Here is a 24,583-nt window from a genome sequence, read left to right as displayed (position 1 = left end):
AGTTTCTCCTGGGGGCTGAATTAATACACCTCTTTAAGAACTTGTGTTCTTTAACATCCTAAGCCCCTTCTTCTGCATAGGGCCTTGCTGATGAGGAGCTGGCCAAATGGCACTCCCTGTCACGATGCAACATCACAAGCTCACTGAAGACTGTTCACAGGTCATGGCTTCAATTATTGCTGGTACTTCCTTTGGACTACTAGGAAGAAAAGAGGATCTAGCCCACCATGGCAGAGATGGTTTTGCAAGATTACTTTGCTTTCCCTGCAGCCATACACTTGAGGAACTCTGAGCCCTCACATTTGGAACAAATATCACTTTATTTGTTGTCCTCTCTTAACGACTTTGAGGATCAAAACTTATAACACCCTCTGGCCATTTGTCCTTATCTCCAGAGAGCCCTTTGAAGTGCACAAAAGCATCTCTGGACTTTTTAATATCCTAAACTAAATGCATACAAGACATTCCTTTACTCCCTATAAAGCTGTACTGTGAATGTGTCTATAGCTGTGTGGGATGTATTATTTGAGTTATTTAAGATTTTCTGAGCTTTGGCACTTTAAATCCTGTAGGGAAATGAGTTTTAAAGGTTTTGATCCCCTGTGCATTTTAAATTCTAAAGGGGAACATTTTCCTTTTCACCTCACAAATAACGGGTAAGTAGAAGAGGAAAACTATCTAGTTTTCATGGTTACCAAACACAGAAATTAACCAAAAATGAGGATAAACAAACTTAGGGATGAAAATAGAAGACCAGTAAACCCAGCTCCCTCTGGTGTCCACCAAAGAAAGAACTGCACAGTTCTGATTTATTTATGATGTGAAAATTGCTCTGACTTGGATGTTAAATCTCCCAGGGAAGCAGCTCGTCCCTCCTCCTTTTTCTATTCCTGCAGCAGTGGGCCCAATGCCACAGGTTATTAACAAGCACATGTTCAGAGCACTACTCCTGTCTTTAAGCACTGGACACTGCCTTTTGAACTAATGCTGAATCAGAACAAAGATCTTTCAGTGATTACTGGATCTTAGAATTCTATATTTGGGAATAGAAAAAGTCAATATAAATGCATGTGTTGAAATGGATTCATCAAGGACAGAAGGGATAAATTTGGACAGCTACTTAGCAGCTATTAGTCTTGCACAGTGACAGCTCTAGATGGGAAGTCAAGAATAATACTGTAGTACCCGTTCAAATCATAAAGAGGAATGCAATTATCTATTCTGGAGTATGGCCAAAGTTTCAGAGGTGATATTGTGACTGTTCTAAAAATGGATGCAATACCTCATACTGCAATTGGTGGCCCAGAGGTAAATGCACACGTGCTCAAGCACATACAAATGCCACCATCTCTATGTAACTCAAGAAAAGTCTGACATGATAGTAGAAAAAAGAAGCTATACCAAGAACTCATCCAAGCTAATCTCACACATGTCTAGATGTGAAGGTGAAAAAGATGCTAAATTGATGGAGGGAAACAAGCCTGGCCTGGGGGGCAATTTATTTTGAAAAATCCATTGTGGAAAAGAGAAAGTCATTTTCTTGTTTGTGTGTTCAAAATCATGATTATAACCAGTTTGATACACAGCTGAGCACAGGAGTGCTCAGTGTTCTCTATTAGAACTGGCATCTCCCAGGATCTCCACAATGTGGCTTTCAAACTGGCAGCATCCACCAGAGCGCTGTGTGTGGTTTCAGAGTGGGAAATGAATGATTTGGAGTGATTTTCCTGTAATAAGATGACTCCTTTGAAATCATTACATGTCACCTTTTCACTCTAGCCATGTGCTCCTGGGTAAATCCCAGAGACTGGGAGTCCAATTATTTTTGCAGCATCTTGATTTAAAGCCTCAGCCGCCAAACTGCCCTAATCCTGGTTTAGTCTTCAACAGTCTGAGGCTTTGGAACACACACGTGTAATACCAAAGGGCATCCAAATCCTTCTTTGGTTCATAAAGACACATGGTTCTGGCTTCTGCAAAAATGAACCCGAAAGAAACATTTAGGAAGCCAGCAGCAATATCTGCTTTTTGTAGTATCTGGACAAATCAGTAAAGGATAACCCATGGACAAGAAGACCCTATTAACCCAAATGTTAAAACAACCCACAAACTGATATTCACAAGGCAGATGTGCTGGCAGTTGCTCATCACCTGTTACTGTAAACAGTCCAAGTTGAACAAACATCACCCCATGACATTTGTCCGTGCTTGGTAGGAGTAAGAAGTAGGAGTAAGTAGGGATCTTCCAAATGCCACCACTACACTTTCAAATTTGCAACAAATGTGTGCAAAACCTAGTTGAATGAGAAAACAATTTGAACTCGACTGAGAATAGGAATCTTTTTTCCATTACTAACGGGAAAATTGTTAGCAGAGTTTTCTCTCTCAGGGGAGTGACATGGCCCTAGCATTTGGGGACCTTCAGTATGCACTGGAAAAAATTCAGAGGGGATAATCTACTTTAAGTACTTAGTCCATGCACCTGCAAAGTATTTTCCATTCTGGATTCAGAGCCAAGGTAGAAAAGTTAAGAATGCTGGCATTTGCTGCAGCAGACACAGAAAGAACTTAGCGGGATGGGGCCTCTGGTGGTCTCCCACCCTCACTCAAAGCAGGGCTTGTCTCAAAACTTTTTCAGCCATTCCTCTCAGAAAACTTGGCTTCCAGATAGCACAGTGCTTTGTGCTAACCTGAATCAATGAAACCAATGAGAAGTCTGCAATTACACCAAAACGTTTTTATCTCTGCAGTGAAATTACTACACATGAGCTCTTGACAGCCTCAAGGTTAGCACTTTTTAGTTTACCTTCCACGCAATCTCCTGACCAGGAGCAGTTCAAACTAACTGACACATTAACCCCTGCCATTGTCTCCTGCCATGAGTGGCACACCAACTGTGACTGTTCAGTCATTTGCTTCTGTGTAGGCTGCACTGGAACCAGTGGGATTAACAGCAAAGTATTGGCATGTAGCGTCTAGACATTTTCCTGGTGGGAGCTGACCTGAGACCCAGTGAACTCACTGCATGCCAAACACTAAACGTCCCTCAGACAATAACCAGTTTTGACTGCCTGTGTTGAATTTGGATGTAAAGGGCTCCATTTCCTATTACTTAACCTAAAGGCCACCCAATACTGCGAGCCCACGGAAGGGCTTATTAACTAATAAATAATTACTATGAAAGAATAAACCGAATTTAAAGCTCAAGAACAAATGAAATGACTGATCTCTGAAGAACAGCTATGGCAAGTAAATAGACATTGCTGCTGGAAAAGCCCATAATGGAATAGCTCAATAAAGTCCACATGTCTTATGCTGTAATGTTCTCAAACTGGTAAAAACAAGCCATTTTAGGAGCAGCCAAATAACATTCCACAGCCCTACACTGTGAGTGTTTTAAGACATCTTGTAGTAAGGACAGAGCAGTGAGACCTTTTCTTAAGCTGGACTCAGCACAAATTAATATATCTTGAGATTCCTTGCTTTTTCTTTCCTTTGTATAATCTCCCCCTCCAACGGCTTTAGTTAACAATTCTCTTTCACTTCGTTAGCTGTATGTGGGCGAGGATGAAGAGCAGAAAAAGCGGGTGGAAAACTTCTCAGCTGTCTAACTGTGGCAGAGCTGGGGTGGGGGTGGCTGGAGGGAGATGAAATTAATAGGGAACTTCATCAGAGATCCTGCAAAGAAAATATTCAGCTAGCTCCCATTCCATCTACTTGAATGACACAGAATAATGCTTATTTTTATAGCCTGACAATTCTGAGCCATGCTCTTAGTTCATCCATTCCAAATATGCCAAAGGATGGACTGAGCGCAAGAGAGAAGATCAGGCTGCTAGCTGACTGGGAATTTGTAGGTTTTACTCTCTTCTCTGGCAGAGGGAGGTTTTCTCCCTGCAGGATGAGAGGGCTCGCTCTTATGTCCCCAGGCTCTCCCAGGAAGCCTTGCCCAGGACAGTGCAGCTCATGTGCTGCTGCTGGGCTGCTCTCTTGCATTGCGGATGCTACATTCAGAGACCCAGCTATGCGATGGGTTACCTGCCAGAGATGATATGGCTTGGCTATCTGGCTCTCCCTTGGAATATGCACATATCCAGGTGGCATTCAGCAGCCCTACTGAGATGTTCACATTTTTCACCAAACCTGTTCCACTTCTTTAATGTCATCATCCAGGAGGTTCAAACCTGGTGGTTTTGGATCAACTTTCTTGAGTGGTTATGAATTTCAGCAGCAAAATCGATTCATGAGTTTTATTGCAAAAACATCCACATGGCCAGGGTATTCTCTCATATATACATGAGAGAGAGGAACGGAGAGAAGCCCCCAAGGAGGACTGAATTATGTGTAGGTCTTCTTCTTCTTTTCTATTTGTCTCCCAAGCTCAGACCAGTATGTTCAGCTTACTAACAGAAAAGAAAATAAGGTAACAAGCTAGTGCTTTATACTTGAAATGGAAATTCACACAATTCACGAGATCAAGAGTGTTCCACCTAGTATTAAAAAACAGTCTTCAGAGGTAGATACACTGCAGTTTAAATCACAGAGTGATTCCTTTAGTATTGACTTAAAACCACCAGGAAAAGTAAGCTGGTGTGATATAGTTGCCTGAACCAATACTTGACCAAAATTTGTACAAGCTACTTCTTAATGGTAGTGATAACCACATGCTTTTCTATAGGAATGAAACTCAGCCTTTAGGATGACAGGAGGGGGTGAGATTCATTTCTCTATCTTGGAATAATAATGGAATAATCATGATGACAAAGATGACAAGAGACCTTAATTTTCCATGCCACTTGCATAAAGATGCCTGAAGACCTTGATGTGAGCCAGAATTGCTGGTCTGCTGGAAAAATCCTCACTGCACTGCAAGCTTGTTTTTAAGTAAGATTTTGGATCTGGGAATTTCTGGGGGTTTCTTCCCATATTCCTGGCAGCTCTGAAAAGTTAATGCATTTTTTCAAATGTCACTGAACAAACATGGATTGCTACAGTTCTTCGAGAGTGAACAGCAGGACACAGAACAACAGATAATATCACAGAGACTAGGTAAATTCACCTTCTGCTCTGAGGGCTGTCATAGGACAGCCTCAAATCACACAGGAAAAATAACCAATCTCAGCTAATCCCAGCTTCATAGCACAGTCAATAAAAGCCATGCTCTGTCAGGCTGCAATGTCTTTATTATTTCATGTGGCTAGTCAATGCAGATGAATTACTTGTGAGGACATGGTGGGAATGGATTGGGTTGTTTCCTGTCTATTTCATTTCTGGTTGAAATAATGACTGATAAAAAACAAGGAAAAGTCTGAAGGCTATAGGATTTCATCGCTTTCTTTTTTGAATTACAGTCTATTATCTAAAGGCTCCACCTAACACAGATAGCCTTGGACTTCAGTAAGGGGGAAGGAGAGGAATTGTCTGCTAATACAAGCAGGGAGGCAGAATGCTGAAATTTGAGATTCGTAAAGCCTAGTTTTATTACTTTGAATAAATCTTAATAAGGACATAAAAATTATTAGGAAATGCCTCAGAATGTGTTTTCAACCAGTGGATCAGCAGAAGATGAAAATAATGAATATATTATGAGCTGTAAAATTATGTAACTTGTAAAAAAGTATTTTTAGGAAACTTTAATAATGAAATATGTAAAAGCTTAAGTTGAAGAGTGTGGGCCGAGCTTTTGAAGATGTCTAACAGATGAATACTTCAGTCTGCCTGGAGCCTAAGGAAGGGGCAGGGATGGCTGAGCAGTGCTGTCAGTTGCAGCCTGGGCTCTGTGTGGCACTCAGGTGACAGGGGAGAGCTCAGATGTCCCTGACCAGCAACCAGCATGGAGCAGGGATGCGTTTAGCCCCACTAGATCCAGGAGCTCTGTAGAACTACTAAAGCACCTCGTTCACAGAGATTGCAGCCAGATTAAGTTCGTGATCAAACAAAATGCTTGCCTCAACAAAGTAGGGAAGAGAAGAAATGAGTGTACGTATACATAAGCATAAAGCAAAGCAAAAGTGTTTTTAATTTTGTATCATTGGGTGTCTCACTTATCCCAGCACATGGGTCAATTCAGCAGCCAGCAGATAGTTTTTGAGTCACAGTAGTAGTGAAAGTCTTAACTTTCATATGGGAAATAACATAAATAAAGACTGATCATCTGAGTTCTTGGATACCTGATCATGTACTTTGACAGGCTGTACAAATGGACAGAAACAGTAGCCACAAAAGCCACGAAACTCTTGTCATGCCTTACTGCTAACAGGAAGATTTAGAAAAGGAGGAAAGTGTGGAGGTACATGTCATTGACTTCCCATTTTTGCAATGAGAGCTCTGTAAATTGTTGCTTTTACTTAAGATCTAAAATTCATAGAGTGTACATTAAAGACAGAGCTTATGGGACACTATGCTATCTAAATAAATCCAGTATTTTCCAACAATGGAAAAACTCAAGAGCGAACTGTGAACACTGATTTTCTCCATCCCAGCCCAACTTCTACGTTTCAGAGCTCTGTTTTAGATTAGGTTTAGAACTGGAAAGTCTCCATGAGAAAGAGCAGATGACTGAGGCACAGATTCTGCCAGATGCTGATTTAGTCTGGACCCAATCCAGAAAAGCACTTTAGCTTTGCACTTAACTTTAAGCATGCAAATAGTCCAAGAATTATCATATGCTTAAAGGTATACCAGGATCTGACCTGCAACATTCAGCACCTTGCAGTTTTGAGCACTAATTGATCTGAGTCAGCCACCCTGGAACACGTGCAGCTGCAAAACTGCCCTTACAGCCACAGTCTTGTGCAAGTGCAACAAGGGTAAAACAACAGAGCCAGAGCACAGCATCTTCTCCAAGTGCAGCCAACTGTCTGTCTGTGAATCTAGAGCAGAACAGCTTTGGCAGTTTCTCAGGGATTAGCATGGACATGTGTAATCAGTATCACTCGGTAGCATCGCAGGTGCCTGGGAGGCATTTAGCAGATTCATTGCTGAGATCTTCGCATCTCATGTGAGAAGCGTGCCCCAGTACTGTCTGCTTGAAGGGGAAGTGGGCAGAGGTGTGCAGAAGGAAGGAGATGTTCCTGCCCTCCTCAGCTCAGCAGCATGGCTGGGGACCCCAATGGGTGAGGAAGTGCCCATGCCTCAAGTTGAGGCAGAAAGATGTTACAGGCACCCTGACACTCACCATCAGGGCAGCTACCCCTGGCCATGGCTGGCCTCTGGAATCATGCAGCTGCTTAGCTCCTGCTGCTGGAAGAGTGGGCAAGGCTGGCAGTACAAAGTACTCTCCAAGTGCTAATCATTCTAATCAACCTGGCATCCTGTCAGCTGCGTGTGCTTCACAGGACCCCTCTTGCTCTGAACTGGTCTTAGACTTCCTCAGTACTGAAGGAGACAGAGGTTCTTGACCCAAAATTCTTTCGAGCGTTTTAAATGGGGTAAGTGACATCATTGCCAGAATCCCAGCATTTACAAACAGCAGAGAGCTAAAAATGATCCCAGAGCTGTGGAATTCTAAGCATGCAAACAACCAGCAGCAGCTTGGGAACCGTGGGCAGAATGCTCTGTGTGATTGCAGCATCCCTCCATAAAGCTCCCTGCTATTCCAAGGGATCACACTCAGGTTTCATCAGACACAAACCTTTCTTTTGTCCCCGTGCTTCATGGTTATATTTTCAATGCTCTTGATCTTGTTGCCTATGAACATGTTCTCCTCAACCACAATTTTTTGTCCTGTAGGGTTGCATCTGGAAGTAGAAAAGCAAAAGTGGTGTTCAGGAGCCTAAGTCACTGCAGATAATGCAAGGAGGTGTTACTAAAGTGGGAGAATGTCATTCTTCAGCAGTAGGGTTAGGTCTTAAAAAAACTTCTAAAAAGTGTTGCTGATAAACATCATTGTTTCCTTCGAAAACTGCTGTATTCCTTCATCACAGCATTTCAAAATTACTTGGAACTCAACTTGACAAAGACGAACAAAGATCAGCACATGAGAAGCCAGGAAACCCCCCAGACTTTCTGAAGACTGAAACCAGCAAATACTGGCCAACTAATTAAATGATGTAGTTTAATTTGACTAGTAAGAGTCCAGCTCCACGCAGTCATGGCTCTTTACATTCTGTTTTGAGCACGTGCAATGCATTTCAAAATTCAAAATGCGTAGGTAGCACACGTTGTATTGGTGTACATCTGCACCATCCGAGGTAAAGAGCTTTTCTAATGTCTTTAACTACAATCCTCAAATAAATGAGCAGATGCATGGGGCTTTTTGTGCTTAGCAGCACAAAGGTTTGGGAGCACTCAGACTTCTACAGGTGATGACCAAAGGCCACCATTGCAGAAAGCTAACATGTGAATCAGCCATGCCTTTGCCAAATCAGTGCAAGACACATGATTAACACCCTGGGTCAAGGGAGGGTTTATAGCTTTCAAAACAGCCTCATTAGAAGCTGCCTTGGATGACTTCCTGCAAGGCACTATTCTATCTTGAGGATGAAGGGAAAAAACTCAAAGGAAGCAAATCACATCACAGCTATAAGGAACAATGATAGAGTTCAGGGATTCAAAGTACACCAGTGAGGAGGGGGGAGAGAAAGAGGGAGAGAGAGGAAGTGAGACAACAGAAGGAAGTGGGGTCTGTGTCATTTCCCACAGGAATCCTCCTACAGCTTCTGCTGGAAGAAGATAAGGCTACCCCAGAGGCCAAGAGAGGTGGACGCCACTCTGCAATTGTGTTTGAATTGATAAGATCAGAGAGTCAGGGAGCTGGAACAAGGGTTATGTGAGGTTTTTTGTCACTAAGTCACTCACTCAGAACTGGCTTTATTCAGCATCCATGACCAATTTTCTCTCCCTCAACAGAAAAGTCTAGAAAAGATTTCATGTAATCTCTGTGGCTTTCCTATGACTGCATAGTATTTCCTTATGGTATTTCCACCCTGCTCCAGCTTGAATTCCCTCAAAGCAGCAGCTTGTGTGCCTTCTGCTTACCTGAGATGCCAGCAGCCCTGCCTACGCCTATAGATCGCTGCCTTGTGACTCCCTGGCCAAGCAAGGTGAGGGGCTGCTTTCCTCATGCAGGGACAGTGGGTCACTTCTCAGACCCAGCCTGGGGCAGAGCATCCAGCATTGCTGCCAGGCTGTGGCACATAACCTGGCACAGCACTGGCTGTTTGTAATTTTTCCCTGTCAATTGCAGCATTTGGAAAAGCACTGAAACTGAGAAAATAAGGAGCCATCCAGCAGTTTTCTCTTTTGTATCCTAGAATTACTTTCTTCTTTTTATGGATGTAAAAGCTGCCTTCATCCTCATCACCACAGAGCAGAGCTGAAGTGCAGCCAGAGTAGTTACAGGTGACTCCACCACATCCCCACAACTGCCAGGAGAACACTGCCATTCAGATCTGAGCCCAGGCCCTGCCTCATGGATCACTCTGTTCATACAGCAATAGGAACAAAGGAAGTGTCTACTTGTCGAAGGTAAATCTCAAAAGGCATCTTGTGCCTTAACCATACAGGCTGCATCCAAGAGGGATAAGAAAATACATTGGTAAGTCAGAGGAAAGTTGGTAGATGAGATAAAGGAATATCCAGTCTGACGGGTCGTCATTTTAAGCTTATTTGACACAACTCTGATAATCTAGAAAGTGCCTGTGATTCCAAAAAGATGATAAACAACAGGTTGGGGAAATCTGTGGGGAATCACTGCTTGTGATTGCTAATTAAAAGAAACAAGATGTACTGGAAAGAAGAAGTGATGTGGAGCCAGCACCCCAGCAGATGTACTGGAAAGAAGAAGTGATGTGGAGCCAGCACCCCAGCAGTGCATTCCCCACAGCAAGAGCTGCCCACGTGCACTTACAGTGTGTCTGTGAGGCTGCAGGGCTGCCACTTCCACTCAACCTTTGGGTCAGGATTCCCGCTTACAGTGCAGTGGATTTTGTGCTTGCTTCTTAATTCCACCTGCTCGATCTTATCGAAATCCGTTTCCTTTTCATAGATTTTGGGTCTCTCTAAAGAAAAACCAACAACAACAAAATAAGTACAAAAGAGCAAGTTTACATCTGCAGCAGTGTTCTTGTTTTCATCAAAGGTTTGGTAGCCCCTCACTAACAGTGATTGTTTATTGATGCTGCTGAAGTTGTAGGGCAATTACCAGCAATACTGAAAGTATTATACACACAGAGGAACACAGGCACTAGTTTTGACGTTTCAGAGACACATCACAGCACTACCATGTTCATCTGAATTGCTTTCAAGTACTGTTGTGGCCGTGCTATGCTTCCAGAAATGTTATGCCATGGAACATCTATTGCTTGGGGACTGCAGGATCAGGCTGCTGGCGCAGGTACTGGTGGTAGCACAGTGCTTGACTTCTGATGTCACCTCCCGAGAGAAACCTTATCAAGCAGCTGCTGCTCTGCAGTATCACTACCATTGTGCAAGGTTCTCCCCAGGGTCATTGCAATAAACTTCTTTTGATCCGAAAACACTGCTTACCTTTTCTGTTCATGTGTACCATGCACTGGGTGAAGGGGTGAAGAAGGGAAGCAAGAAGTGGTGGATAGAAACCAATTGCAGAGTTATACCAAGAAATCCTTACCACAGAAATAGCAAGGCCATTAAAAAGGTCACTGCGTTATTCCCATCTGGAGGGACTGCAAGATCACACCCTTGAATTGGAAATCTCACCAGAGCAAACTTGCATGTGTGACACTTTCAGGGCTGCTTGTTGCCAGCAGGAAAAAAAAACACTTTGTCCCATGTATTTCCAGCTCTCACAGGAACATGCAAAAATGAGAAATAATGTTAAAAAATCTCCAAAGTGAACTGAACTTTTCCTAACCTCGGAGAGGGTGGGTTTGAGATTGAAGTGAAAGCACAGACTCTCCCCTGGTGCAGACAGCTCTGCCCATCCCTAGTCCTATCTTTGTCTGCTTCTCATAACAGGAAACCATGCAGATTTATTGGTTGGGGTCCGGCAGTGGAACCCCTCTGTCCAGCTGAGTGCAGCCGCTTTACGTGAAGGCTTTTGACAAGTTGGGAAGTGAATGCAGATTAGATTTCTATTTTTTGGTTTAACTTATTTTTCTGCTGTCAAGGAGGCCCCAGATGTATAAACAGGAGCCACTGCCCACCTCATCAATCTTGAGCCCTTTCCCTATTCCTTTTTCTTCATTTTTTTCCTTCTAGCCCTCCTCTCTTACCCAAGGACCAACCACTCCAACCTCACGTCTCAGCAGGACCCTCACCTTCCATTCTTCTTGCTGCCAGGTCAGATTCAGAAGGGTATTCTGACCTCAGCATTGCCAGAAATACATCAGGTTTCCTTCTCACCCAATGAAAGGAATTGACTTCACCTGCTTCAGCTATATCCTAACTCCCATAGTAAAACATTTGCTACTCTAAAGGACCTTCCTTAGATCCCGATTAGCATTTCACTTAAACGCTAATTTAAGTGAACTGTGGTATACAAATGACAGGCCTTGGTTTGTTTTGCTGTTGCATCCTGCTTTGCCTTTTGATCCCCTTTGGTCTGCCTGCAGATGCAGCTCTGCCAGGCTCTGAAACCCACTCCTTTCCTCAGGGACAGCACTGACTTTTTGGGACAGAGGAGGAGAAGCAGGGGGCAGATGGAGCAGCTCTTCAGCCTGTGCCTGAGGTCCTTTCTGCACATCCCCATCGGGAAGCAGGAGCAGCTTTTGGGTTGTGCAGTGTCTCGCAGACCAAGTGCATGGAGATCTGTGGGTGTACGGACCATTCACGGCAGACTTTTGGCATAAAAGAATTGAATTTCTTTGTAACTACTGTCTCATTTCCCACCACCAAATTATTTCTGATCATGAAAATAATTTTGCAAAATTCCCTGCAGACAGAAGCGCATTCTTCATGGTCTCATACATTTTTCTTTTCAGTCTCAAATCCTTTGTTTTGCATGTTCAGACTGAACTCACAAGCGTAATTTTCATCCGAAATAGAGACCCAAGTTCAGTGTAAAAGGTTACTCAAGTGATGTGTTTTTGAGCTGAAAGAACAAAGCTTTACACACCTGGGGAGAGGGACAGTATGTCTGGTGTTTGTTTTTCTCTGAAAGAGCATGGGGAACAAAATAAGTTTGATTACAGTCTTTGAATGTTAGGAGATTATTCTTGGTGAAATGATGAGTAAGTTGAATGTCATTTAAATTATCCTTCTAAAAAAGAAAGTTTTAACTTGATCTAATTAAAATAAGAACATACATGAGTGACAAATGAATTCCTACTTCCACAATTACTTCACTGCATGGCACTATTAAATATTACCTGAAACCTAGAATGAGTCAAAATGATTCATCAGTTGAAATAATTAGTATTTATGAGGTTTGGGCAATTATTTTCTTAAATCTTGAGGGGCTGGCTAGAAGTCCCTCCCCATCATTTTTCTTGCAGTGCATTACAACGTGGTTAGCGTGGGGGTAGCTAAATCTGGGCGTGTCTTTCAGAAACAGAATTGGTTTTTTGTAAGTTTTTCTCTCTTTCTCCCTGCATAGAGTGCAGTGGTGGTGGGTGTCACCCTCGGAGTGACCCCAGTTTTGGAAGCAGTTCTTTGTGCTGTTAGGGATGCTGGCATTGGCTCCCACGTGCCTCAGGTTTGCGGTGTGAAATATGGTGGGAGACACTGATTGGGCTGAAAACTCTGTGAAGCTCCTCACACTGTGCTGGCCATCCTACCACTGTGCCCCTAAGGACAGCCGAAGCGTTTCCGTTCCTTTTGCTCACTGCTGGACTAGATGTACCTGCAGAAAGTGCCCCCATCATGATGGAAAGCCTTGGACCTGTAAGGCTCACTGTCTTCTCTGCTAGGTGCTGGCACGGACTGTAACCAGATGGTTGGCTGAATAGGCAGCTATAGTAACCTTGCCTGCAGAACGGCTCTGCACTTGGAAGCTGAGGAATTTTTAACCTAATGCCAGTGATTACTTAATGTACACCTAGTGGTATATTTCTCTCCCTCTTCCACACGTGCTTTGCTTTCTCTTTCACATCTGCTTACAAAGCAGCGTGGTGGGTTATGCACCAACTCTAGTGCATCTCTGCTCATGTACAGGAGTGGAGGGAGGCTTGGGATCAGAATCATAAGCACTGCCAGAACCCAAGTCTATTTCTGGTTGCACCTTAAATTAAACATCTAAAAAACGCAGCCACATTTGCATGCATATAGCTATCCTTAAGCATGCAAAAAAAAAAACCCTGTTGGAACCTGAAAGCACCACAACAGCAGAGTGACACATAAGCTGCCCCTGTGCTGTGCCCTGCAGTGCTCTCTGCCTGCTCCCCCGGACACAGTGCAACCCTCCTGGCCCCTCGTGGGCTCTCCAAACACTTCCCTGTGTGCTCCTGCCCCAAGCAGTCCTGCAGCAGTGCTGAGCTGCAGGACATCACTGCACACTTCCGTGCTGACCTGAAGCACTTCTTGCTGTCCCACTTCTTGTTTCCAGCCCCTCCCCAGAGATCTGACCGCCTGTTTCCAACCTCTGTGTCCCATCCCTTGACCTCTGCCCTCCTCAGACTGAGTTTTCTCAAGCAGAAGCCAAACAAACCGTAAAAGCTTTCTCCTCTCTGGCTCCTTTTGCAATGTGCAATGTTCAGATGGCTTTAAATGTATCAAAAAATAGCTGTGTTTTCATCTCTCGGCTGAAAGTGTGATTGTATCCCCAGCCTTCTCTGCAGAGGTGCAATTGCTGGTGTGAGAGCTGACCCGAATAACTAACGACTTTGCTGCTGCTGCATTGTGAAATGCAATCAAAAAGCAATTCTGCTTACTATGAATTTCAAATTAATCAGCATTATGCAAATCTCATCTTACTTTCTTGTGTAATGTTTAGTCTGTAACATTAGGAGAAGATTGGGACACTGACCCCCTGGCATTACTCCTTAGGCAAGAGATTCTTTTATCTCTCAATGCATGGCAGATGTTATTATGAAGTTGTCACCCAGAGGAGCATCCAAATATAGAGGCCAGCACATAGAATATTTTGCTTTACTTCCAGTGATCTGAACAGAAATGTTTACACACCTCCCCCACTACCATCTAAACTGAGTTTCAAAAATGTTTTCATATTGAACAATCATTAAAACATCACAAAGTAGTCCAGTGAAGCATTTCATCTGAACCTGCTGTACTTTGCTGGACTACGAGGCTTCATTAAAACTATCCAGTGTCCATTTGATTTCAGTTTGCCCCTTCTGTTTCCCAAAAGCAAAAATAATTTGCACTTTCGAATATTCCATCTATTTTTCTGTGGTATTTAATGGAAATAGAAGCTCTGCAAGCTGAGCCAGGTGAATACTTGTAAAGCAGATAGGAAGGTCATTAACACATGCTTAGACCAGTCAAATGATATGGGGAAAAGAGGATAAAATTTCCCCCGAGTAAAAGCACTTCATCTGTGTTCAGCTTACAAGTGATCATTGCATTTCTTTTTCTTTTTTGTTGAAAGAGAGAAAAATTATTCGAATCAAATTAGTTAAAATGACTTTTGTTCCAGGCTGAGCAGAACGTTGTATTTGACCCCAGCTGTTACCTTCTGTTGGCTGTTCTGTTTTGCTCTGTGCAGCGCTACACACAACCAGCACCAGGATGAGGTGTGCAGCCCAAGACCCTCCGTGGGTTCCACTGCAGCAACAGCCTTGGGCTCAGCAGTTATGGGCTCCAGCCCGCCCTGCAGCACACTGCTGGCTGCATGCTGGCTGCTGCTCCACTGCTGCAGGCTGGGAGTACCAGCAGGGTGGAAGCAAATGGCGCAGAAACCATCCAGTTGGATCCTGTTTGCCTGTGCCTGTTAAACGAGACCTGAAGGATGGACTGGAGCACTGTATGATAGCGCAGCACTTCATACTTGCTTTCTCCCAGAGCACTGCCTACAGCCAGACCTGGCAGCACACAGGAGGAAAGCAAAGGAATGGGCCTGAGGAGGAAAACACTGAAATTACAGCTAGTTGGAGACAGGCTGTGTTTTATTCGCAGGTTTCTAAGTTTGCTTGGCTGGCCCAGGAGACGGAAAATCAAATTTTCTATTCTGGCTTTTCCTGAATGGGTTATCCTCCAAGGAGCTACACTGGAGTTGGATGTAACATACAATGGAAAGCCAGTCCTGGCAGAATACTGAAGAATGCAAGCAAGGTGAAGGTTCTGTGCAGCGCTGCTTCTACTATCTGGCTCAATCCTTTACCTATTTGCAGTATTAATGCAAAGAAATTCCCATTTCTCACCTCTGATGTCCAGCACAGAGATTTCTGTGGCCCTTCCATGCACTGAGGACCATGTGTGACTCCCCTCTGCCCTCAGATGAGCTCTGTCCCTCCAAGAACTCCTTTGCTCTGACCTGGCACAGCCCAGTATTAATTAACCTCATCCTGAGGGCCGTCTCCCTCTTCAGACTAGTCTGGATCTGGTTAAAGTGACAGAGGATTGTTCCCATGGATCACCATGTATTTATTAACTTCTATGGAGATCACTGGGGACTCCTTTGATGTCAACTCATCCCTTGCAAGCCAAAGTAGGTCAAGCACAGAACTCCCTGTCTTTGATTTTAAACCAAATATGAAGAGCTGGCCTGACTACAGAGTAGGACAACACATGCATCATTAAGCGCTCGAGCTAATTCTCCCTAGTAACAGAAATCGAGGGACAGCCATCTCAGTGACATAATGGGGAGCACATGGCAATGCACACATGAATTCTGCATGCTCAAGGTCTCCTAGTTTGGTCCATGCCCAGGAGAGAGGGAATTTGTAGGTAGCCTGTGAATAACTATTGCTTTTGGTACAGCTATTGCTTGCACTGCCCTTCTTAGAGATACAATGCAAGAGCTTTGGGGATCAAGACTCTTCAAGGGAATGTAATTTCAATTGACAAGAGCAGCAGGAACCCAAAGCAATATTTGCTGGAAGAGTCTTGACAGAGCACAGAAGAGAAACTTTGGGACAAAGGAGAAAGGAAAAGTGGTGAAGGAGGTTATTAATCCCATTTTTTTTTCAAATTAACTTATGCTCCTATACAACCTTCACTCACAGCATGATGGTCAGAGCATGCTGACTGCCCCATAAAGGGCTCAGCAAGAACTCTGATACATGCAGATGACTTGAGCAAGGGTGAGAATGAAATGCAGCCTGCTTCCCCATAAATAGATTTGGGGATTTTTTGTTTATGTTTTGTTCTGAAATGGCTTTGTATTTCAGCCTGCAATAACTCTTTTCTCCCACGTTTCTCCTCCTTGGCTGGCTGGCTCAGATGTGCAGCCACCAGCTGTTTGCTAGAATTGTTCCTTCTTCTTGCTCCTTTTCCTCCAAATTCTTTAGAACATTATTTTCTTGAACCTTTTCTCAATAAGAATTTAATCAAACAAAACAAAAACACAGCAACCTGCCGCTTCTTGGACAGTGTTTGATGTGTAAATATGTAAAGAAGGAGAGTTTTGAAAATGCAGTCAGCTGCCTCCTGGGGATTTGAGTCCTACAATGAGCCAACAGGATCCACAGGGGAGATATGTGCTCCCGCAAGATGAAATTCCAGCTGCAGTGGGAGCATGGGTGACCAGAGGCACAGCTAAGCCACTTCTTAAGAGACATTTTTTGCATAGCAGTGCTATTCTGCTCTGGGCGAGACAGCAACTGCACGGTTTGGTGTGCCTGCTTTCTGCGTACTGCTGGGGCCAGCACTGCTCCCAGCTCCCAGCCAGCAGCTCGGGGCCTTATTTGCCCTTTTGCTTCTTGTCTCTGTAGAGCTGAGACAATGAATACCTCTGCTCCCTGCAGATACTCATCAGCTTTATGGTCATATCAACCTTTGTGGGGAAATAGCTCCTACTTTTTGCGCTCATTACTATGAAGCAAATACCTTACAAATACAGTACTTGATGCCAGAAGTGCTGTGCTGGCTGCCAGTTAAGTATATGGAAGATAATTCCGAAGCAAGCTTGCAGCAGTGCAGGTCTTCTAGCAGGTCAGGAGATACACTGCATATAAGCTGCTGTCCTGTAGGGCTCAGGCATATCACTTATTTTCTCATACTTTTTAAGGGATTCTTTTCTGCTGCTGTTATTACAGAATAAAATGCCCTGCAAAATTAATATAATGCAATTTGATGAGTAAGAGTCCTAGTGCTATTTATACTTTGTTTGTAGATAACATTTCACAACACTATTAACTTTAAACTTCCTCTACACCTAGTTCAAATTGACAGTGATGGGTTTGTCACAGCACGTAGCCTGCCACTTTCCCTATCTGCACTGCTCAGGAGAACTAATGATGTATTATTTTGAAGAGACTCACAGGAGAGGGGGCTGTATGCTTGCTTATAATTTCTTCTATTTGCAGGAAGAGACAAATGGCATTTATCTTCACATTCCAAAGCCTATTTAAATGGTACAGTTCAGAATGCACTTTCTTTTTCAGATGCAGCTCTGAAATTTAAAAGACTTGCCCTGCCTTTTGGGGACTAATGCTGTTACTCAAAAAAGAAATGCTACTCCTCAGTAATAGGGAGCTGCTTGATGTGCATGTAGTCGGCATGAGGCTTGGCAGGTGCTGGGCTGCTCCAGGCAGCGCCTCTTACACATAATGCAAAACTGATGCTTCTACCAGCGTGTTGACCTGCAAACCCAAGAGGATTTTTCCATGAAGTCTGTTAATACCAGTGTTCAAATTCTAACTTCAGTAATTGCAGACTGCCTGGTTCTAAGCAGAGACATTAATCACCCCTCTCAGCTCAGAGGCGGTTCTGTTTCAGTTGTGGGCAAAGTAATCCCACATAAAATATCTGCAAAGCATTTTGGCCTCCTTCTGCTGAAGCTCCAAACAGTTGGATCTGTTCAGGTGATGCCAGGACATCAGTCATAGGAAGTGGAGATTAAGTGTCAGGCTATTTGTTTAGGAGTTGAGAGAAAAATTTAAATCTGCATTCAGGTTGTTTTTTGAATATAAAGCAAATTATGCCCAAATCTGAAAAAGAAGCAATCCATTTTCCCTAGCTGAAAGCATGAGAAAAAAAGCATTTTTCTGCAGTCGGATAAGCTTCAAGAACAAAATTTTCCTTTTTTGATCTCTTCTCACATGCATCTGGGCTAAACGACCCCATCCTTGGGTCGCGTGCTTCAGATCCATCTTGCTGGATTAGTGCTGCAGAGGGAAGAGCCTGGCAAGGAAGAGAGCTTTCCTGGTTTTGAGTCATTCCTATCTACAGTCTGGGCAAATACCTCCTTGTTTGCAGTGATTTGCTTAAAAACAGTGGCTTTCTTTGGCAGATATTTTCCATTTTGTGTCTCATTTCAGGGATGGCTTTTTTTTTTTTTTTTTTTAAAAAAAAAAAAAAAAAACAGGAAAGAAGCACCTGCTGTTCATTTTTCCTGTGCTTCTGCAAGCAGTACCCTTGCTGGTCAGTAACAGTCCTGCACCTGCTGGCCTTTGCATACTCTTAAGAAAGGGGTGTTTTGCAATGAAATAATTATTCCTGATTGAAGTCTTTATTGGGCTGATCTGAAATAAAGGCTGACAATGAGCACCATGCTAGGCAAGCACTGTGTGAGAGCCAGAACAACACATGCCTGTACATACAAGAGAGATGAAAGGCTTGTACTGTACTTAATAGCATGGATGGTTTAATCCTGAAATAGCATTTTGCTCCCACAAACAAGCTCTGTTTGTTTTTGATATGCCTATTTGTGGAATGGCTGCTCTTTGACTAAACATTCTCTTTCGCACGCAAACGCTAATATTTACCTTGACAAGATAATTTATTATCATTCTTAATTTTCTCTTCCTTTGGATGTTTCTGTTCTCTAACAAGACAGCAAAACCACTGTATGGATAAACAACCCCGAGGGAATAAATGGACGCAGTTTAACACATTCCTGCCCATCACTGAGCTACAGCAGCTGACCATGAGCATGTAGCCAGCTCTCTACAGTCCTATATCACACATTAGTTTAAGGGTTGTTTAAGTTGGTGTAAGCACTTAGCATTTTGAGTAGGCCAAGTGTGCCCAAGTAACAAGTTCTCTATTTGTTATGCATTATTCCTTTGTGAAAGGTGAGATGAGAAAAAAACAAATGCTGGAAGGTCCATAGTGCAACAGCACATAAGTAATTCAAGACGGGACAACTGAGAATATTTTTAGGTGTCAAGAGGAGAAAGAGAGAAAAATTCACCATAGAAAAAAAAACAAACCTCCATCAACCACTTTACCTATCTCACTGCCTGAGCAAACCTCAGGAAATACAGAAGAAAGCAGAGCTATCATGCTGAACTCCTGCTGGATCTCACGATTCTGTCTCTGTTCCCACATTCACTGCATTAAAAGAGGCAGCAGATGTGCAAAGAGACAATGAGCTCTGTCTTCCATCATCCCAGTGAGTGAGATCAGTAAATGTGATTCCAATGTCTGTATTCCTTTTCTAACAAGTAAACCAGCCTCACTGCACTCCGTTTGCTTTGAATCCTCCTGAAAACGGGCCTCAAATGCTCCCAGCAGATACATGACAACACAAAAATACAAAATACAGACTTAGGCAGTATTTCTGTAGCAGGATGATGGAGAGACATGAAAGACAGAACAGCTCATCTGGTTCCTTCCGCCAGCACATTTGGGATTCTTCCTGTCCCAACAGGATGTTCCCCAGTGCTTTGCCCAAGCTAGTTCTTAATCTCAAGGGATAAAACTTCCACCACTTCTCTTGGGAAACTATGCCCCCAGCTCCAGACCTTGCTCCTAGATATCCTCCCAAACTCCTATTGAAAGGCTTTTAAGCCGTTTCCGTGTCCATCTGCAACAAAAAGATGCTGCGGTCTATTTCTGAGGTGCAGCAGCTTGTTGGAAAGTTGTTTTAGATGACCTGGTTTCAGCCTAACTCCTCATTGCAGATCTCCATTCTATTGCCTCTATTCAGTATGGATTGGTGTGAAACGGATCATCAGTGTTTCCTAAATAAGAGTTGTAGGAGCTCATTGCAGGTAAACGTGGGACCTGTCCCTCCTTTCTACTGACTGAAAGAACAGCATCACACAGAAAAACACAGCAGTATCATTACAGACATCAAGTCCTTACCTGTCACTACCAGCTGCATGGTGAGGTTCTTGTACAGGCCATATTTTGCATTGCTCAAGACAATGGTGTAGTTCCCAGCGTGCTTTGGTCTCACATCCCTTATGCCCAGCCTGTACTTTGCTGGGTCTGGCTCGTAGCAAGTTTGGTTATCCTTGATCAGTTTGCCATCTTTGTACCTGTTGTGAAAGTCCCAGCAAGGCTCATCATGTGCACACGTGGCTGTTAGCCCTCAGAAAGCCTGACTGGTACCCAAATGAGAGTGGTTAAAGGGTCATCCTTCAGAAACAGCATTGGAAATAGAACAGGAACCCCTGCTTGAATTGGGCTTCTATTCCCATGCTCTTTCACACTACAGTTGAGTAGCATCTGCTGTGCTACAGGAAAAAATGATATTTAAATGAATCTGAGTTATCAGTGCTTCTTTTACGCTCAACTATTATCAGAAATGCAAATGGAGCTGCCCTCAAATTGTTGTGGACTGCAAACATCAGCTTGCATGTGCAATACTAAGTGCAATAAGTGATGGGTTAGCCAAAATTTGCATCATCAGTTTTAAAACAAGATATTAATTAATCATAACCTTTTTTCAGCATGTATGAATGATCCTTTACTATTTATGAAAAAGCTAATCTGTGTTAGGGAGAGTTTAGAGTCAACAGGCTGGTCAGTGAGGAATTTGCAGCCCTGAACCATCACTAACACTGGGTTGGGCGAGGCTCCATGACCTTCTCCTGCTCGCTGCTAACCCGCAGTTGGGTTATGAATATGAAATAGGGCAGACTTTGCCACACACAGAGCTTCAGACTTGGTGGAAGGAGAAGCTGGGGTACGTGTCCTGCTGTCTGAGCATGCTGAAAGCCTCCTCTGCAGTCATTCAAACTGTGCTGAAAGACCTCCAACATCAACATCTGCTGCATGTGGGGAAGGAGGCTCTGGTGGTCCCAGCTGCCACAGAGCTGCTGCACGCCGGGCCCTGGGAACAAAGCCTGGCAGGGGAAAGGGGGTGCTCCCTCTCTAACTCCCAGGAAAGTTTCTGTCTCTTAAAAACCAGAGGCAATTAAAAATAGCTCTTGGCATGCAGAGGTCAGTGATTTGACTGATATTGGATAATTTCTTGTGAGTTTTACTAGGAAAATCCAGCAAACCCATCCCTGAGCAACACCTTTTGCTGGCTGTTAGGCCATCCCGAGCAGCACTCAGCTGGCCAGGGAAGGGCACTGGGGAGTGTTGCCAAGCCTTCTGCTCAGCTGGGACAGGCAGAACAGCTCATGGTGAGTGAGGTGGGGCTGGGAATGAGCCCTATGAAATGAGGCATAGAGAAAGTGGCAGAGTTGAGGACAAGTGATTTAAGGGCAATGAGAGAAATGAGTGTCTCCTGCACTCACTGATGTGTTGGCTGCTTTTCACCTAACCCATCACAGTCCAGGTGGAGCCTTACAGTGCCTAGGAGGAGTTACTGGCATTGCTGGTGGGACCCAATCGGAGTAAATTATTTGAAAGATAAAAAGAGAAATATTTTTTCATGTTAATAGTGTGTCCTGCAGCTTTTTGCTGTGCCCTGCATCCTTGCAGACTAGCCACCACTAAAGCTAATAAACTGGCAGCCCTTCCCCCTTAGATTTCTACTGTTCCAAACAGTTCTGTGTCCAGTGTAAACAAAACCTCTATTTCTTCTGTAGGAACCTTTTTGTTTGTATAACTAAAAGGGAAAAATAGCATGGGAAAGAGGTACGGCTTGTCACCTCCACAGAGCACACAGCAGCAGAGAAAGGAGAAACAACTCCTTGGGTGAGCTGTGAGGCCATGGCTGTGAGTGCTCTCAACTTATATACCTGCAGTCAGCGAAGCAACAGTGAAAATCTGCTCCAGACAGGAGCCTCAGCAAGGCCATGTCTGCTGTTGATCCAGGTACTCACCAGGTAACAGTTGGGCGAGGAAAGGCATCCACCTTTGCAGCCAGTTTCAGTGACTTGTGTCCTGATGTAATCTCATAGTAATGCCCCTTCTTGTGCGACACCTCAAGGAAGGGTTTGTCTTGAAAGAGAAACAAAGAGAAAGACAAGGAATGGCAGATTTGCCACAGTCTCATATTTTGCACAGTGCTTGCCTATCCTTGATATTTTGCAGCTGCAGATGTGCAGAAGCTGGAAACAACCAACTGGAATGCCAGCCAGTTTGACTGCACAGCTCTGTGCAGTCAGTAAATTATATCTCCATATGAAGGACTTTTTATTTAATGGAGAGAATTAGCAGCTGCTGTGCCCCTGGTGCAGCATGTCTAAGTGCTGGGGTATGCTGTCCTGTGAATGCCAGCCCAACAGATTTTCAGCAACCGCTCTCAGAGCTGCCCCTCCTAAGTAGCTCAGTCCCAGTTCATCCATACCCTCAGATATAGCAGTCTTGAGCTCTGTGATGTTTTTTTGAAAACATGGTTCTGGATGCTGACTCTCTCACAGAATTATTACAGATTATTAATGTCTGTTTTAACTAGTTGTCATTCTTCCTAACGACATTTAGGTATCAGCAGACTTAGAAATGTGGCATTATTCTTTTAGTGTAACTTGGTTACACTAAAAGTGTAGTCTTAGTTCTTGAGTGTTGTGGTTTAGCTGCAGAACTTACCGTACACCGTAACGGTGACATTAGCTTCCAGCCTCGTTACATTGAATGTTTTGCATATGTATAGGCCTCCATCTTCCATGGTGACATTTTCAATTGTCAGGCTGCTGCCAACCTTATACACGGGTTCACTCTGGTCCATTGTTCTCCTGGGGTAAGGGTGCTGGAAGTCAGCAAAAAAAGAGGTCAGAAAGCGGCATAATTGGGATTGCTTTGTTTACCCTTACAAAGTCTGCCAGTTAAGAAAAGCAGTGATTCATATCAAAATTATCGTATCTCCCCATCACGGAAGTAAATATTATAAAAGGCAAAACAGCAGGAAGAGCTCTTGTGTGAGCTCTCGTTATCAAGTCTAATGAGAAAGAAGCAGTGGAACTATGGCACGTCTCTGCTGAAAGCTGGGTGTGCAGGTAAGTAATGGGACACTGCAAAGATCATCCCTGCTCATGGCCCACATCGCAGGGATCTCACTGCAAAACTGCCATCATCTTCTGTAGGGTCACTGCTGTGCCTTTTTCAGGGTCACTGTCAGTTTTCTTGTCTTAGAAAGAAAGCCTACTTTCCAAAAGAATAACAGATATATTATGATAGCCAAATGCCAATGCAAATTCCTGAAGAATTTGAGAAAGCATTTTATTATTCTGATTGGATTTTTGATCCCATATATTTGGTCAAGAAATTATGCATTTATAATGTTAGAAATCTAAGAAGGTTTCATGAAGAAGTAACTCTCTTCCATCATGTGGGTTTCAAGAAACAGAATTCAGTAACACAGGAATTTAGAAGTTTGAACTTCCATAAACTCTATTTTTTCTGTAGTTTCTTCACAGGAACAAAATCAAACATTCTTTTGTTAAGTAAACAAAATAAGTCCAAAAACAATCAAATTTTAGGGGGCACGTTTTACACTGTTCCAAAAGGCTTAGATGCTCCTTTGAAATGTATATTTTGCAGAATTAAAATAGAAAGCAACCATTTTAATTCTGAACATCAAATAGAATCATGAGTACTATACTGGATAAATGAACTTATCTGGAAAATACCCCTTCTCTCTGGTTTTCCTTAGGAGAACTGGAAGGTTTCAGTACATCAAAGTGTCACGTGGCTCTACATCAAGTTCAGCATTTCTGTACTGCGTTCCACAGAAAGCTCAAGAACTCACTTTCAGAATTTAAACTGAATTATTTGGTGAGGTCTGAGCAGATACAAATGGCTTTTGTTTCATTTCCCCTACTTAATAAGTGCCAAGATGGGTGAGCAGATTGACAGCTTGCACCCTTCATGCCTGCCCTTGAGACATAAGTTTTTAGCTGGGAAGAGGCCACAAATAACGTGACAAATTGTTCCAAGAGGAAAGATCTCCTGGCTTTTCTTGCAAGCATATATTTAGCATGAGATTTGCAGTTTAATTTACAGGCTCAAGATAGTAGATGCATTTTAGATTCATTCAAACTAAAAATACAATCAGTTGTAGGCATAGAAATGGTTGGCTGTATTTCAGAACAGCTAGTAGTCAGTGTGCTCAGCACCATGAACATCTTTCTTTTGGGAGGAGACTGCATCAAAGCAGAATCCTGAATTCTCATCAACTCACTCTCCCCTTAGGACACGTCCATATGAATTCAATGCGCCCGTTGATGAAGGTTTCTGCTTTGCATTCCAAATAGAGAGTTTCTCCAACCAGCAGTTTTTTGGGAGTTGCTTTCAGAGCCAGGTTCTGTGCTCTGCCCTCTGAAAGGAAAAGAGCAAAAGTATAACCACACAGCACTCTACGCATAAATGACACTTAAGATAGTAACCACACTCTGAATGCCCCTCCAGCATCTGCTCTTTTCAGTTTATAAAGCACTTCATCTTCTTCTGCAGTTTCTACGGAAACTTTCAAAAACACCCA

The 24,583-nt window shown here is 43.4% G+C and overlaps 2 protein-coding genes across 3 annotated transcripts in view; one reads left to right on the top strand and one right to left on the bottom strand.

Moving 5' to 3' along the window:
* The window catches only part of LOC116216936 (uncharacterized), a 245,225-nt gene that overhangs the window by 117,377 nt on the left and 103,265 nt on the right, over nucleotides 1-24,583 (top strand). The gene's annotated exons all lie outside the window — the stretch shown is intronic.
* The window catches only part of LOC100548043 (vascular endothelial growth factor receptor kdr-like), a 120,763-nt gene that overhangs the window by 44,243 nt on the left and 51,937 nt on the right, over nucleotides 1-24,583 (bottom strand). Inside the window, exons 6-11 of the mRNA XM_085230389.1 lie at nucleotides 24,284-24,420; nucleotides 22,693-22,852; nucleotides 21,987-22,104; nucleotides 20,071-20,246; nucleotides 9,851-10,001; nucleotides 7,634-7,739 (exon numbers count right to left, since the gene is read on the bottom strand). Of these exons, the coding sequence (XP_085086515.1) occupies nucleotides 7,634-7,739; nucleotides 9,851-10,001; nucleotides 20,071-20,246; nucleotides 21,987-22,104; nucleotides 22,693-22,852; nucleotides 24,284-24,420 (848 nt within the window). The remainder of the gene's footprint in view (nucleotides 1-7,633; nucleotides 7,740-9,850; nucleotides 10,002-20,070; nucleotides 20,247-21,986; nucleotides 22,105-22,692; nucleotides 22,853-24,283; nucleotides 24,421-24,583) is intronic.

Source organism: Meleagris gallopavo, chromosome 9 (genome assembly GCF_905368555.1).
Source record: "Meleagris gallopavo chromosome 9, MGAL_WU_HG_1.1, whole genome shotgun sequence".
NCBI classification, from domain to species: Eukaryota; Metazoa; Chordata; class Aves; order Galliformes; family Phasianidae; genus Meleagris; species Meleagris gallopavo.
This window is presented reverse-complemented; position numbering and strand designations above follow the sequence as displayed.